This window comes from Ictalurus furcatus, chromosome 14 (genome assembly GCF_023375685.1).
Source record: "Ictalurus furcatus strain D&B chromosome 14, Billie_1.0, whole genome shotgun sequence".
Taxonomy (NCBI): Eukaryota; Metazoa; Chordata; class Actinopteri; order Siluriformes; family Ictaluridae; genus Ictalurus; species Ictalurus furcatus.
This window is the reverse complement of record NC_071268.1, coordinates 29,670,217-29,687,679: the sequence shown is the minus strand read 5'-3', so window position 1 is coordinate 29,687,679 and position 17,463 is coordinate 29,670,217. Positions and strand designations below refer to the sequence as shown.

The 17,463-nt window shown below is 37.6% G+C and overlaps 1 protein-coding gene across 2 annotated transcripts; it reads right to left on the bottom strand.

The window, feature by feature from the left end:
- Positions 1–1,927: 1,927 nt before the first annotated feature.
- On the bottom strand, positions 1,928–8,705 carry LOC128618328 (butyrophilin subfamily 1 member A1-like). 2 transcript variants are annotated; one of them, XM_053641875.1, is made up of 4 exons: positions 7,788–8,705; positions 5,947–6,012; positions 5,535–5,831; positions 1,928–5,002 (listed from the first exon to the last, which is right to left on the bottom strand). In XM_053641875.1, the coding sequence occupies exons 1-4, from the start codon at positions 7,804–7,806 to the stop codon at positions 4,920–4,922; spliced, it is 465 nt and encodes a 154-aa protein (XP_053497850.1). In that variant the 5' UTR covers positions 7,807–8,705; the 3' UTR covers positions 1,928–4,919. The 2 variants fall into 2 exon arrangements, with proteins under 2 accessions (XP_053497850.1, XP_053497849.1); XM_053641874.1 differs by having other exon boundaries at positions 1,928–4,443.
- Between the last annotated feature and the right edge of the window lie 8,758 nt (positions 8,706–17,463).

Below are 17,463 nucleotides of genomic sequence, written 5' to 3'. Positions count from 1 at the left end.
TTCATCGATGAACTTCTCTAGTTGACCTGGAGGACGGTAAAAAACAAAGTGCATTTTGGCAGGGTCAGTGACTGTAACAGCATGAAATTCAAAGGAAGTGTATGAGCAAGAGGGAGAAAGGCAGGTAAATTTCCATGTTTTGGAGAGAAGCAAACCTGTACCACCCCCTCGTCTGTTGGGGCGTGAGGTATGGGAAAAGTTGGAGTTGGAGGCTAGTGCAGAGGGTGTGGCAGTGTTCTCGGCATGGATCCAGGTCTCGGTCAGAGCCAGCACGCTGAGATTGGAGTGGGTTGCGAATGCAGAGATGAAATCTGCCTTGTTGACAGCAGACTGGCAGTTCCAAAGTCCGACAGGATGAGATGGAACCTGCAGAGGCAGCATTCAGAGAGCGTAGGTTGTCCAAGTTGCGTACGTTTCTGGGAGAATGCCACAGTCTGAGCCTGTGGCAAATAACAGGAATGAAATGACGCATGTTAGTTTGTGAAAACAAGTAACAGCAAGAGGAATAAAGGGAGAAAAAGTATACTTAACAGCATGTCTGGTGTCTTGTCGGTGTCCTTGCTCGGTGGACTCGCACAGGTAGACTTGCAGGTCTTTACACGACAAGGGCTGACGCTTCCGCCTCAGCGTTTTTTAATTAATAAATACTGATGTGTTTCAGATGAGCATACCTCTTTAATTAGCAAAACAAAGAGTAGTCGCATGAATGAGCGACTCCCGACCAAAACCAAATACCGGAATTTGCTTTACTCTAGCAACGTATATACGGCTCGTAGCAACAAGGAAGCACAGTTACAGCTTCTATCTGACAATCGGTGCTAAAACTAGTTTCAACTAAAAAAATCCAGAAAGAAACACTTACCAGTTACTGTTCGCCTGGGTCAATAATCGCTTCTGCTGTAAATGTAAATAAATGTATACAATATGTCTATCACCCAACATGTGACCTACCCACATGAAATCTCTAAAATAATACACAGATGTAGGGACTTACCTTTAAGAAGTAAAAAAATTAAATAAGTAGTTGTTATCATAATTTATTTACAGCAAAAACCAAAAATCCTCTTTCGTAAAATCCAGTTGAATAAAATCCCAGATAGCTAAAGTTTAATACTGTTTTTAGGCTCTTCGCTGTCACAGTGGAAACGGTTTGGTTTTCATATCAGTCTGAACAAGCCTTCCGCGCCTTCAACTTTAAGTACATTACCGCCACCTAGTGGTACATCAGTACATTTTCACATGAAATCCATTTTAATATTTAGAGTGATATTTCTAATATGAGTAAATAAATCACTTGTTTTCCCTCGTTCTGATGTGTGATGTGAACCGAAGCTCTTGACCTGTATCTCTATGGGTTTATGCATCGCTCTAGTGCTACATGATTAGCTGATTGAGTAGTGGCATGAATGTGCAGGTTTACATGTGTTCCTAATAAAGTGGCCGGTGAGTATATACAGTGTAAAATTTCCTCGGGAACTCGCACAGCATTAGTGTATTTATTGTAAGTGTATTATTGATTCTATTTGAGTGTTGTGATTCAGTAGGTACAGGTTCAGGGCCATCAGGTTTAAATCCTGAGCTCCATCCAGACTCAGTCATGCTAATAAAGAGTGAGTGTGAAGGTGTTGATGTAACTGGAGCTGTTCAGGTGGTGCATGAACACTCTCTCACGTGCTAAATTACACTTTGAAAATGTGACAAGGATGAGAGGATGACAATTTTTTTTAATGTTCCTATAATTCTTACTTTTAAGTTGTTTACTAGCATTTCCTTTACTAATTCTTCACATGTCACAGAAGGTGTCAACTCTGGATGAAGAAGAGTTCATATTGTAAAGGGTGTATAACCTTAAAGTGCTATATAGATTAAACATAGACTTTGACCCTTCTTTCTCTTATATACAGTGGAAAAACTGAAGACAAAAAAATTAAAATATACATATTTTATTTAAAAAATGTTTTGTAAATGTATTTTTTTCCATTAAAATGAGACACTCCTCTTGATATACATACACTGGTAGAAAAAAACTACCACCAACTCCATTAACTTCACATTATGGAAGATTCGGCTCAACATAAAATAAAACAATATAAAAGTCAATCTTTGCTCAAGCCTGTATTTCATCTGATGAATTTGCACTGATCTACACAGTCACCTTGTGATAGTTTTCCTTTACAGCAATGCTGATCATTTCGACAGTATGAATGTCATCATTGTCGTTTCCTAAGCCCCGCCCCATTGGTTACCGTTGCTATGTCTGACAAACTTTCAAGTGCCACATTTACTATTGTGTTTTATATGAGAACGATCATTTCTGAGAGAAATGGACAAAAAGGTTTCCAGTCTCTTGGTATGTTATAATTACATCACACAGAGATAGTCATATCTCCCTGCAGTTTCCTGGTTTCGCTACTGAAGCTAAGCAGGGTTGAGTGTGGTCAGTACCTGGATGGGAGACCTCTTGGCGTAAACTAAGGTTGCTGCTTGAAATGGTATTAGTGAGTCCAGCAGGGGGCGCTCACCCTGTGGTCTGTGTGGGACCTAATGCCCCAGTACAATGATGGGGACACTACTACTGTACAAACACCACAGTCTTTCTGATGAGATGTTAAACTGAGGTCCTGACTCTCTGTGGTCATTAAAAATCCCAGGACACTTATGGTAAAGAGTAGTTGGCTACATCACTCTCTCCTCTCCACTAATAGCTGGTGTGTGGTGGGTGTTCTGGTGCACTATGGCTGCAGTCACATCATCCAGGTGGATGCTACACACTAGTGGTGGTTGAGGAGATCCACCCCCCATATAAAGCGCTTTGAGTGTCTAGAAAAGCTCTATATAAATGTAACTAACTAACGGAGATAAAACTACATGATTAAAAATAACTGTTAAAGATAAGGTCGTGTCCGATTTGACGAAGCATTATCATTCACAGTTAAGCTAAGAGGAACGATCACTTGTCATATTCCTGCAAACTTTTTTTTTTTTTTTTTTTTTAGGTTTAAAGGAAACGACAATAAGCCGTGCAGGAACCGGAAATAATCGATTCACATTGATGAGATGAGTCAAATGTTCTGATTCACTGGAAAGGACTGGACTGTATGATTTAGTGAGAATGTTGGAACTGGTTATTATTAAATACTTTCATTTATGATACCGAATGAGATTACGATAACAGACTTTATTAGTGAGATCTGCTAGCTAGCCAGAGACATGTGTCGTCTGGTACATTTGACTGGTTTAACTGGTAATTCTGTGGTTTGCTTGGTTTAATCTAAATCCTCCAACTCTTCTCTCATCAAAGTCTGTTGGGATGTCGGTTGTCTGATTTACAAGAAGCCCACACTAATCTGAGCTCCTGAAAGCTTGTCAGAGAACAGCGCTAAACAGTGCTTACAGTGGCTGAGCGTTAGCAAACGATCAGTTATGGAAAGCACAGCTTCCGATAATTTCTTACACATCATAGTGTCACTGATATATACAGTGCATAAACAAAGATACCATTCATGGGTCTGTGTGTCGCAAACTGAAGAACAGCTAGCCAGAGTTACAGCTAGCTTAGTAACCAGAGAATATTCTGTAGAAGAGCAGAACATCCAGCTTGACTCTGTTCACACTCTAAACTACTGCAGTGACGCGGGTTCATAAATATTTATTTCTATTAGAGATGGCACAATACCACGTCTTCTGTTTAGGTTCACAATACTCAAACCTTGAGTATCAGCCGATAGCCCATATTTTTATTCTTTAAAAGCTACTAAGCTTTATATTTATACTTCAACAATAAACCGGCACTTTTACACAAATATAATAATTATATACTGTAAATATAATAAATTATATGCTGTAAATATAATTAAAAAAATCAATCCTAAAAACTCAAGTCTCTTTGTATGTAAACATTTACAATAACAAAAAAAAAAAAACCTCTTCTAACTCCAATTCCAATCTTTTCCATTTGTTACCGGATCGGATCAAGTTCATCTTTTTTTTCTCCAATATCCTTTTTTTTTTTTTTTTTTGCTGGTATCAGCCCGATACTGATCCTGGGTATTGGATCAGTGCCATCTCTAATTTCTAGAGGTTATGTGGTGAAACAAGTAAAAAAAAAGTCAATGAATGTAGCATACACAGAGCCTAATGCTTTCTTTAGGTAATAAATCCTCAAACCCATCTGATCCTCTACTTCATCAGCTTAAGTGAAGTTTGGTAGATCATTACACCAGGTTCAACATCGTAAACTTTACAAAGAAAGATTTTCCTCCCAGAAGAGTTGTACAGTATTTGCCTGTCTGTCTGTCTGTCTGTCTGTCTGTCTGTCTCAGAGTTTTCACTACATGTGCACCTGCGAGGATTTTAACTCCCTACCAAAGACATGGACGAGTAAAAATGAGAGAAGGGACAAGACAATCACCGGCGGATGAGGAGAGTTCATTCCTGCGTCATCTGGAGGGAGACAAATTCATAACTGTAATTCAAAAACAAAAAGTTCCAAATAATTACTTCCCCTCACTGTATACTGTATACAGTGCCTGCAGAAAGTATTCACCCCCTCCCCCACTGAGTTTTCACATTTTGAAGTGAATCTCTACAGAACTTTAACTAAATTCATTTAGAGGTCATCAGAATTATATAGATTTTTAAAACTACAAAGTCTAAAAATTGCGTATGAACTCTAGCATAAAAAAGAAAATTGTAGATATATATGCAGTACCATATTCTACAAATTCTGCTATGAACATTATAAATTATTTTAATACCCCATATATAATTAAATAAATATAAAATTGAAATAAATGTGATAAATGAAATGAAACAATAAATAGCAAAAAAAAAAAGCACACTTAATATTAAAGAATTAAAAAGATGCATTTTCAGTTTGTTTTAAAAGTGTGCACTGAGCTCATCTGCTTTATGTTGCTTTATGCTAAAAGTTTAGTTCTGTGGGATTTCAGTTTTAGGTGAAATATGTGCTCACCTGTGACAGTAGGCTTTTTTGGAGTTTCTTTGTGCACAGGGATCAGGAAAGAGAAAAAAAAAAAAAAAAAAAAAAAAGAGAAATGAAGCGTTGTAAGCTAAAAAAAAAAAAGGTGTACAGGCCAAAATAAGAAAATTATCCAGCTGTGAGTTAGTTACCAATCTAACAGAACCCTTTACACCACAGCACTGAGTACTGGATTGTGATTGGTCAGGAGGTGTTGATTAATTCTCTAGATCAGCAACTTTGACAATAGTGCAGCTGCACATTGCAGGTTTATATTAATGCACTCGTTCTAAGACGTTATTCGAGAAATAGGGATGTGTTGTAGGAAAATTACAACAGAAAACTCACATGGGATTATGCAGGTAATATGGAATCATGTGTGGGGAAAATGATGTAAAAAATATCATATGTATATAAAAAAAAAGAAAAATAATGTGTAAAAATCATATGTGAAAATAAATTGTGTAAAACTAACATAATTAATCATGTGATCAACTTTCCAAACATTCCTTATTTCTAACAACTATCTCTGATGTCTGTTATGGAGACTTACCATCGACTGAGAGCTCAACACTCTGAATAAACCTCTTCAGGTAGCTTCTGTAGTGTCCTGCATCAGCAACACTGACGTTCTTCAGCACCAGAGAACAGTTTCCTTTACACAGCTCGTCTTCAGGAACGTCCACACGGCCCTCGTATCCCTCACCCTCATATGAATCCTTACCCACTCGCTCAAACACAACCTCAGAATGGATATACCACCGAACATACAGTCCGTGGACAGAGGTGGCGTTAAATTCACACGGCAGGACAACTGTGATTCCCACTCGGGCAGATATGTTCCGAGAATCTGCAGACAGCAGAAGACAAGGACAAAATGGATATTTAGCAACATCTAAGCAATGCTCTTTCTTATTTTTCATTCGGGTTATGTGCTATCTGTTTTATTGAAATTAATCACTTACCAACACTGTTAGCAAACCAAGATGTAAATACAAAGGAGAGAAGTCTCGTTTCTTTCTGAGCATTTTCTAAATAAAACAAAGACAGAATCAAAGTGAGAAAACAGCTCCAATACCACAAGTGAAATACAATTTTAAACAAAAAGTACTAATCACACATTTACAGTACATGGTCAAAAGTATATGGACACATCCACACATTAATGCGCATTTTATATGGGGATATAATGCGCTCCACTCTTCTGGGAAGGCTTTCCACTAGATTTTGGGGCGTGGCTGTGAGGATTTGTGTTCATTCGGCTACAAGAGCGTTAGTGAGGTTGAGGGCAGAGGCAGAGGCAGCTTGGAACTCTGTAGTGAGTGATGCAACAGAGGATACAGTATTTTTATGAATTGGGTGCTTCAGCTCTCAGTGGTCCCACTCTGAGGTCTGCCACTTTCTGACTCAGGTCTTGTTGCTCCTAGATGCTTCCATCTCACAATAATATCACTTACAGTTGACTGGGGCAGATCTATCGAGGTAAACATTTGATAAACTGATATGTTGTAAAGGTGGCATCCTATTACAATGCCACATTTAAAGTCACGGAGCTCTTCAGCATGTTTGTCTATGGAGACTGCACGGCTGTAAGCTTGACTTTATGCACCTGTTAGCAATGAGTGAGGCTAAAATAGATGAACACAATAATCACACAGGGTGTCCACATACTTGTAGTGTATGTCTAGCAAAAAACAAAAAAAACAACAAAAAAAAACCACACAACTAACACAAAACTAATTTTTTTTTTTACACAAAAGATTAAAACTAGAACACTTGAGGGTTCAATTTGTCTCGCTTGAGGGAAGGTTTAGAAGTTCCATATAGACCCTTAAATAGCAGAGTGTTTCCCTATCTGAAAAGATTCCTTGTACCCCTTATTATCCAAAGATGGATATTTTTTAAATTCAATATTTATTTCATGCTCCTTTTACTTAAGGCTTTTATGACATACTGTCTCTGCTTCTACCGACATCATACACTCTGAAAAAAGGGTACTAAACTGTACCTGTCCTGATAGCTGAGAAACTATCCTTTTACCAGTAATAACTTTCACCTGGAAATGTGGAATGTGGCATCTGAGGTCATGTTTGGACAGATTCTGAATGTCTTAATCTTGTATTTAAAAGAATTAAAGAGTGGGGGAGGGGGTTACACATTAATGACACTATTTCATACTCAATCATAGGGATAATTAAGGCTTAATGTATTTAAGCCAGTTAAGGCAAGACACTACAGGTAGAAACGACTTCTCTTTAGCTTTGTGGATAAACTGTACCTCTAATGTTTTCTCTTAAAATGTAGTTATTTATTTACATTTATTCATTTAGCACACGCTTTTATCCAAAGCGACTTAAATTGAGGAAATACAAGCAAATATACACACATGTATACATACACAAACACACACTATATAGAACACATTTTTAAAAAATATTTGCGCACAAGTAATTCATTTTACTTTTTGTGTTTGTTTTTTGTCCACACATCATTACCTGATGGTGAAAATGAAACTAAATTCACACACATATATATATATATATATATATATATATATATATATATATATATATATATATATATATATATACATATATATATATATATATATATATATATATATATATATATATATATATATACACACACACACACACACACAAACGCTCGATTAGTTTTTCACAGCTTTTCTGTCCTAGTGCGTTAGATTAATAGCTATATCAATATATTACCACACAATTTATTAATTAATGCCCTGATGAACACCAGAGCAGTTTAATTCCGTGAATATTTAGATCCTACTCACTCCAGCAGCTGTGAAACATCTCGCTTTTCCAGTGAACAGGTCTTGGACAGAGTTCCTCACACCAGCCTTTCTGTTTCTCGTGGAAACAACTGAACAAATCCAACAGGTTGTATTGTTAAATTACAAAAACTAGTATCCCTGCTGTTCCTGCTGCAACACGCAGTTTCCCTTAATTCACTTTTACTTTATCTTTTTTTATTTCCACTTTTCTCTTGTTTATGGCAGGAGCATTACTGCCCCCTACTGGAGAGCCGGTTAACCCTCACATGACATCTGCGTGATGAGTGTCAGAGCAGCTGACCTTCAGCAATCACATGATCTGTGCACATCTGCATGTGACAGAGCAGCTCGACAGACAGAAAGAAACAGTTTTCACAACCCTGTTAAAATTGTGGATTCTTGTGATGTAAAAAAAAAGTTGCATCAAGTTAACTCTTGAAAAAGAAATAAAAACATTTCAGGAGCAGGGAAAAAAAGAAAAAACGTACAGTAGCCAGATTGCATAAGTATACACACCCTTCTATAGTGGGTCATGTGTATCACACTCAAACTCATGTTCAAAAGAAATGATCATAAACCTGTAATCAATGAAGTGATTCTGATTAACTCCAAATAAAGATCAGCTGTTTCTGTAAGATTTTCTTCATCTCCATCATCCGACTACTGAAGCCATGGTCTGCAAAGAGCTTACAAAGCATGTAATACCGCATCGAGAGTAATATACTGGGAGAACTGAAAATGCTCGAAATGAATCTATTTATTAGCTGCTAAATATCCCTGGAGCTGCATCCACATGTCAAGATCTCTCTGGAGAAGTCCTACCATACTACACATAACCTTGGGGTAGCTCTGGATAACCAGCTATTCTTCTTTTCTCACATTACTAACTTGACTCATTATAAGTTTCTTCTTTACAACATCAGGAAGATCTGGCCATTTCTATCTTCTGACGTCACTCAGGTCATTTCAAGACTGGACTACCGCAACTCTCCTGGCAAATCTGCTTTATGCCATCCAACCCCTGCAGCTGCTACAGAATGATCTCAATTTCCTCAGGGTCTCCCACCTCATTGCTGTGTTCCCTCTACTGGCTCCTGGTAGATTTCCACTAACCTACCTGCAGTCACTCATCACACCCCCTCTCTGCACCACACTCCTCCTGAGCCTCTGGTATGGCTCGACTGGACCAACATCCCTCAAGATACAAGGATGAATCAAGACATTTCTTTGGTGGAATGAACTTCCACTGGCTGTCTAAACACCTGGGTCACTGGCTGCCTTCCAACAAATCTACACAGATTATTTATTTTAAACATTTGTAATGTACTACATTTTGCATATACCAGGGTTATATCTTCTATACCAGGGTTTAGCTTAGTGTTATTCTTAGACCACAGCCAATTTGTCCTAGTGTGAGAATGTTTTTAATGAACACTAATATGCATTGTGGATATCAGTGTGTACTATCTGTTGTAAATCTACAGACAGATGTACTTTGTTGATCCTTCAGGTGGAGTTTTGGGAACTTTAGCCAAAGAACACAGGACCTTAAATATGCTAAATAAACACTTAGTTACACACGCTACATATTTACACTGCAAGAACATCGGCGTAGAATAAAGTGCAGAAACAAACAACGCATCACAAGTTTCAGAGTTTATTACTTTAGCATGGGGTTTTTCTTTGTGGTTAGCCCGTTCGCCTCACACCGCCAGGGTCGGGGTTTAATTCCCACGGCCCTGTGTGTGCGGAGTACTCCAGGTATTCCGGTTTCCTCCCCCAGTCCAAAGACCATGGCGTCTGTAGTGTATGAATGAGTGTGAGTGTGTATGTGATTGTGCCCTGTGATGGATTGGCACCCTGTCCAGGGTGTACCTCGCCTTGTGCCCCATGCTCCCTGGTATAGGCTCCAGGTTTCCCGTGACCCTGAAAAGGTTAAAGCGGTATAGAAGATGGATGGATTATTTTAGCATTTGTCTGTAAGGACAGTGTTACCTGTAGGCTGAAAGGTTGCATCCCTGATTATTCTGTTATTTGTTTGTTGTTGGAGAATATTCACAACATTCAGTGGAAATTGACCTCCATCCTGGATTTAATCCTCTAACTGGCTGTAATGTTGAGTCTAAGATTGTAATAAAACAGTGTAATAGCAGGAGACAAGTGAAAAGAAATGAAGGTTGTGATGTAGCTGAATGTACTGGCCACGCCCCTCATAAAAGCAGACTCACCTGTTGCTCATTTCAAAGCCCCGCCTTTTTTTCCTACCTGTAGGAAACAAAACCAGCCCTGTAGCACGACGTGCAGACGGGTGTGACCGCAGAACTGACTTTTGTTCTTGTTGAACCTTGAGTCTTCATCCTATGCAACACAGGAAACAGTCTTTCACTTTCAAGGTAAGACATGACTATTTTTGTTTTTGGTAGCAAAATATGATTTGAATCTTTGCTGTATTTGCTGGTGAGAAACCGGTTTTCAGAACAGGTTGTAGGTTTTAGTTTGCTGCCAGCTGTTGCACAGGTTTACAGGGAAACAATGCATTTTTCAGAACTATAGAAGAGTTTATTTACCCGTCTATATTCATACTGTCTGCATTTAAATTCTTTTATTACAGCAGTTCTTTATTCCCTCTGAGTATACTGTAGTGCTTAATCTCTTTCAACAATTTCATATTGTCCTTTTTTATTAATATTTATTTTTATTTCTATTCTTGTGAACTTGTTCTACAAAATTAGATTATTTATTTATTTATTTATTTGTAGCTACAATAAATAACAATAATATAGGCTACATACACAGTGAAGTTATTTTCTTGTTTTTCCAGAATCTCAAGTTTTGGAAGGCTGAAAAGTGGCTCGGAGCTTTTTTTTTTTTTTTCTTTTTTTCTTCTTTCTTTGTTTTCCTTCAAGAGTTTTCCACTTCAGCATTTTAAACATTAATAAACACCACCATTTATAGGCAGTAATACAGTGTAATTATCAATCTCGGATATGATGGTGAGGTTTATCAAGCATAAAAAATAAATTGCACCTTTATACCTAATATTGTGTGTATTTAAATATAGCTGTCAGGAAAAAAACATTTAGGCCCTTCTCATTTAGCGCGCCCACCCTCTTTTCAGTTACAGCCATGCCATTGGGTCTGCCTTATGGCTGTGACTGGATTGTGACTGTTTTTCATTGTGGCATGACTACAACATGCTGGTAGAAGTGAAAAGCAATGCAACAGGGAATTACGTTCACTTCTTACACGGAGTCAGTGTTTCATTCTTAAAAAGCTCCAGCTGATTGGTTTTCACTGAATGTTTTTCTTTTCAGTGTTGCACGTTGTCCTCGTGTCATGGAAGGCATGGGAACCTCCCCATATGTTATATTCTGTGTTTGTGTTTTAGTAAGTCAGGGACTCATGGGCAGTGTGTCCTTCCTCTATATTTACATCACAGGGCTGATCACTTCTGTTGGTAAGTGCACAGATGATTCCTCGTAGTTGCCTCAGAGATGCTAAAACTCATCTAGATCTTTCATTGTCTGCAGATCCTCAGGTCGTATCGGCTCGACTGGGTTCCACAGCTGTCCTGCCCTGTGAACCGAGTCATGCCTCCAAGCCGACAGTATATGTTCAGTGGCGCACTGATTCTGCTGTTGTGTTTGAAAGAACGAGAAGGGATTCATACCAAGGTGAAAGATATAAGGGCCGTGTGGACGTTCCTGAGAAGCAGCTGCTTGAGGGCAACTGTTCTCTGGTGCTGAAGAACGTGTGTATTAATGATGCTGGAGTTTACTACAGTTACCTGTTCGTGAAACACCGAAAGAGATCTGTCGCTCGTTTCATCCAGAGAGTCGAGCTTGAAGTTTATGGTAAGTGTTTTAATTATAGTACAGTGTAAAATAGCTGGCTGAACAAGAATGAAGTTTGGTGAATCTGGAAACCCAGCGTGAGCTGTTTTAACTCGGCGAGGTCCGGTGAGGAGGCGGACATTTTTATATCAACATAAATGAAAGCAGCTCTTTCCGAGTGTGAAACGGCCTTCCTCAACTCTCACAGTGCATTAATATAAACCTGTGATGTGCAGCTGCACTACACTCAGAGCTGCTGTTACAGTAAATTAATCAACAACTTCTGACCAATCACGATCCAGAACTCAACAGCTCTGTGGTATCAATTAAGATAGCATTACCTTTTGTAGTGTGTATTACATTGCACTTATCAAGTCCATATTAAACTGTCATCCAATAAAATCACTTGATATGATAAAATGAGATGGACAAGTGTTCTTAACCAATAGGAAGCCAGCGAGAGGAAGTGGGTGGAGTTAAAACAATGCAGAGCACAGTTAGGAAGAGGAAACACTTTGAATTAGTTTTGTTCCTGGCCTATACATGTTCCTGATCTAGCCTTATATTTTATATTATTTGTTGAAAAATACACAATTTCTTTTTTTTTTTTCTCATCCATTCCCCCCCCCCAATTACCTGCAGTTATCGGTAAGTGAAGTTTTAAAAATAATTGTCTTTTTAATATTTAAAATTAATATTTTTTTAATACATATGTTTAACAATTATGTAGAAAATTGCAACAAAAATATTTTTAAAAAGCTAATGCAAAAAAAAAAGGCTAAATGATGTGGTATCAGATTTTATAATATAGAGTTAATATATTTACTGAGTGACTATTTAATGAGAAATAATCTCATTCTCATTATCACACATTTGTGTTTGTTCACAGAAGAAGCTGGAACTACCTTCTCTCAGCTATTCCTGATCGTTTCCCTTTTATGTTTATTATATTTTCTGTTCTACACTGTAAAGAAGAAACTGTTGATGGAAGTGAAAATATCAAGACATTGTGAAGTCTGAGTTTAACTGCAGTTATCTTGGTTAAGATTATCTTATTTAACTGAGATTTAATACCTGCTTCAGCCAATTAAAACATAAATATGGCAAAAATACTTAATTACTTGATTCTGACAAACAGCTGAAGCTTTACTTTATTCAGTCTGTATGTATTACATAATATTTTGAAAGACATGAGAAGAAATTCATAACGGATTTCATTCACAACAGGAGCTGAACAGATGTGACTGAATGTATTCTCAATTACAATAATGATCAGTTATTGTAAATATTGATTTTATTCACTTTAAAAAAAAAAACTTTTATTTTAAATGTAAAATAAAACTTTTGTACCTCTTACATTGATATTATGTTAAAACCTAACCAGTCTTTTGCTAGTCAAAGAAATGTTGCAGGAAGTCAAGAACTGAGTTCTCAGCAATTATCAGCTTATATTAGTATTATAATAATATAAGCATCTTCCAGGGTATAGGAACATCTCAGAATAATATTCAGAATATAAAATGATGTGGTAATACTAATACATCTTACATGAAGACAAATGAATAAAAGAATAAAAGAAAACTGCATGTTCTACACTCCATGATGATCAAATCTGGGGGAAATGTGGACCTGTGGAATTTAACCTCACATTATGGATGTTTAAAAAGAACAGACCAGATGACATGGAAAAGTGAACTTCTCTAAACAGCCACATATCTCACCTCTGAGAACATTTAGATGGATCTGTGAAATTCCTGGTTGAAAATACATGCTTTTTGTAGTTGATCGCCGTCCTACTGTGAGCGCCTTGCATATGCCTTTCATTCAGTGTAAAAAATTTACATGCATCGCTTTCAGTTGGTTCTAACACTGACGACACTCCAAAATATTTCCTTATAGCAATGAAAAATGACCAGGCTACTTAGCATGTTGAATGGTTTGAAGTCAATGTTTGAAATCATTTGTGTTGTGATCTGAGTTATGTGTATGTGAAAAGAGCAATATGTGATTGATTGTTTCGAACACCTCATTGATATTGTAACAAGGTGAAAAGTGCTGGTATTTATCATTCAGTGAATGAGCCAAGGCACATTCAAGTTTGACCAGTATATCAGGACTTACTGTATATGGTAATTAGTTGTGCTACCTTTGAACTGCTGCATTCAGTAAATATTTGCATAATGCGGTGCGTACATATTATAATTAGGTGCCTCATGCAACTGTTATTAGTGTCCAAACAGCGAGGGCGTGAAGGACCTTCTTGTTTTGGCCGCCTTTTTATTTTTCAACACTTTGGTAATTTTAAGGTGCTTGGCATTCTTGAAAATTCACAAAGCCTGGCACAAACCTCAGGAATGGTCATTAGGTGTCGGCAAATGTTTGGGTCTAAGCATTGTACCTCTTTGACTTGTTTTTTAATTTGTGGGAATCCAGTTTCACCAGTCTCCTTAAGACAGAAATCACAATGATATCACTACCAATTACAATTATATCGATTAACTCCACCCTAATAGGAGTCCTTCACTTGTAGATTTGACACTTACATAGACATGGTGTCGGCTTTCAGGGTAAAATCTTACAATTAAAACAAACTGCTGTCAGTCAGAGAGACAAGATGAAGATAGTATTGTTACTACACTTACATAATGCATATTTTATACATCCACTTTCTGCACATTCCTGTACATATTTCATGTTGATTAACTTATTATTTCTTATTCATGTCATTTTTATTTTTAATATAGTATTTAATGCATAGTCTAAAGAGACCAGCTTTTAATTTCAGTGAAAGTTATATACATGACAAACGAAGGTCACATATACATTTCAGTACAGTACATATACATTATATTCTTCACATCCCAGGACATTGGGGTCATAATGCAGCCATGATACAGAACCTCTGGACCAGATAGGTTTAAGTGTCTTGCTCGAGGCCTCACAACAAGTATTATATTGTACAACTGTCACTGACATTTTGTGCACATGGCAAATAAACCTGGACCCAATGTTGGCAGCTTGTTGGTCCTGGGATGTGACCCCTGATCTTCAGCTCAGTAACCCAGAGCCTTAACCACTGAGCAGTTTTAATACAGTGATTTAACCTAAACTGTCAAATTACTGAGACGGAAATCTGCTCAGAAGCAGGTAGAGGTTACAGATTCCACTTCAACATGTATGGAACAGTGAACTGAAATTCACAGTTATGTTATATATGTTTACGAACACTTTAGCTGTTAACTTCAGCTTAGTTTAACTTGGTTACAGCTTTACCTCTGAATGTTCCAAAGCAACGACACCGGAGAATCCTTCCTTTAATTAATTTAATACATTTTATGAATTTCTTTTAAAACATTATCACTGGGGTACTGAATGAATATATATATTATAATATAAAAGGATGCTAACATTTCGTACCCTGACTTACAGCTAAACTAACTGCTGTTCACATTTAGAGGAGGAACAGTAAGAGGAAAAATCAGTATGAGATTCTTTGCAAACTTACTCTAATGTAAAAAAAAAAAAAAAAAAATTGCAGTATTCTTCTGTAAAACACTTTTATAAACAATATTATGAGTTGTCTTATATTTAATTCATAGAAGATCCTAAAATTAATTTATTACATGGTTGGTGAAAAATACAGTATCAGTAATCGTGTATATTGCAGTTGTCACGATTTAGAGGCGGAGACGGATGCAAGTGCAGATTAGATTTTAATTGAAAATACAAACAAACGCAAAACAGTAACTGTAGAACTTGTGGCAAAAATGAAGGCAAAGAATAAACCTTTAAACAAAGACCATAATTGTGACGGCAGAGAAAGACAAACAAAAGACAAAGAGTGCAGTGCAGACTGTGGCTAATATACACACAAGTGCTCATTAACATGACCGGTGATTCAGATGCAGGTGGTCATGTGACCGTGATGCACATGATCATCTGCCGTATTAGGAAGGTGCCACACTTTAACATTCTGTTAAACCCTTTTTTATTTGTGTTTGCTGTTGGTTTGGAGATGCTCTAACCCGTCGTCTATCACAATTTATCACCATCACAATTTATCCCTCGTCAAGGTCGCTCAGATCCTTACACTTGCCCATTTTTCCTGCTTCCAACACATCAACTTTGAGAACTGACTGTTCAGCTTGACCTATTCCCGTCACCTGTCAGTGGTTTTAATGTTATGGCTGATTGGTGTATTTACACTGTGTGTGTGTGTGTGTGTGTGTGTGTGTGTGTGTATACTCAGCAAAAAAAAAGAAACATCCTCTCACATTCAACTGCTTTTATTTCTTATTTATTGCTTTAATTTCTTTCATTTCTTAACATGTGAAAATATTTGTATTAACATAAAAAGCTTCAACAACTGAGACATAATCTGAAGAAGTTTCAGACGTTTGAGGAACAGAAATGGAAAAATGAATCCCTGCTCAAAGTGGAGGTTGATATCAGAAGGAACAGTCAGTATCTGGTGTTCTCCAGCTGCTTTAAATACTACAGTGCATCTCATCCTCATGGACTGTGTTGGGAAATTATATTAGATTAAAATATAAAATAGAGACATTAAGAAAAGGAAAAAGACTCTCCTTTTAGAGCTAAAAAAACTAAGGGATGAAGGGGGCTTCAGCAAGGTGAGCCTGCAGGGAGACATAAAAGTTGTGCATATGTACAATAGACACGCCCACACACACTCGCGCACACACACAGAAGAGTTTAGAAAACTTTATGTAGTTTAATTAAGTAAAACACATAAAATAATTCTTTTTTAACAATCATGGGTTTTACATAAGATCTGGGGAGTTTGCGTGCCATATGACATTCTGTAATATGTTTGGACAGTCGCATCTGAATATCTATTCTTTATGTAGGGCACCGAAATAGAAGTTTGAGTGGATGTGTTAATTCCTCTCTTTGGGGGGGAACGGTGATGTGTGTCTGTGTAGAGGCCTTCGTTCTCTCTTTCCAGAAAGGCAGCACGGTTAAACGTGTTTGAGTGCCAGAATCCACTTTACGCCGTTTGAGAAGGGCCCAGTGAAGTGGGTCTGGGAAGGGAACTGTCAGTCTTCCTCTTAAAGGATGATCCAGGGTTCTGTTTAGAAGAACCAGGGTTGATGGGTTTAGATCCTACATCTAGAAATTAGGGATATAAAATACTTAAATACGCATAAAATATACATAGGGCTGGACAGAGAGCAACAAGGAGGATAGATAAGGAACAGTTTGTACTTACCCATGGTTCAGCGAGAGAGAGAGAGAGGTGCAGGGGGAAAAGAGGGGCGGGGGTCTTTAGGCTGGTAGGAGATAAGGAGAGGCCTCCCAAAAAGTAGTAAATAATAAAGAAGAACAGATATTGGTTAACGACGTCCGAGAGCAGATGCAGGCAAAAGGTATACTAGGAAAAACTTGAGGGCCAACACAGAGAAAAGGTGCGAGCTGAGACAAGGGACACTCCCTAAAGGTACATGGATGCTTTAATTGTATATAAGACAACTGTAAATGATTGTACTTTGATACTTGCCAGCCAAGGGTCAAGCACGTATCCTTGGTCTAGTATTTCTGGTTTGTTTGGTAACTTGCTGAATAAACCTGCCGCATCTGTATCCAGCCTCTGAGAGTTTTGTTAGTTATTTCTCTAAAGTATAAGTCAGATTGGGTAATAAAGTATATAAGTATTAAAAGTAATTGAGCTAGTAGGGCCAGTGCAGGCCGAAGAAGACGAAAATTTCCTGCAACTGCTCCAGATTGGTCAGTTCTTGCTGTGAGATGTTCCTCTACTCTTCCACCAAGGCATCTGCAAGTTCTCCATCACGTCTGGGGGACACATGCTTACATTAATTACATTA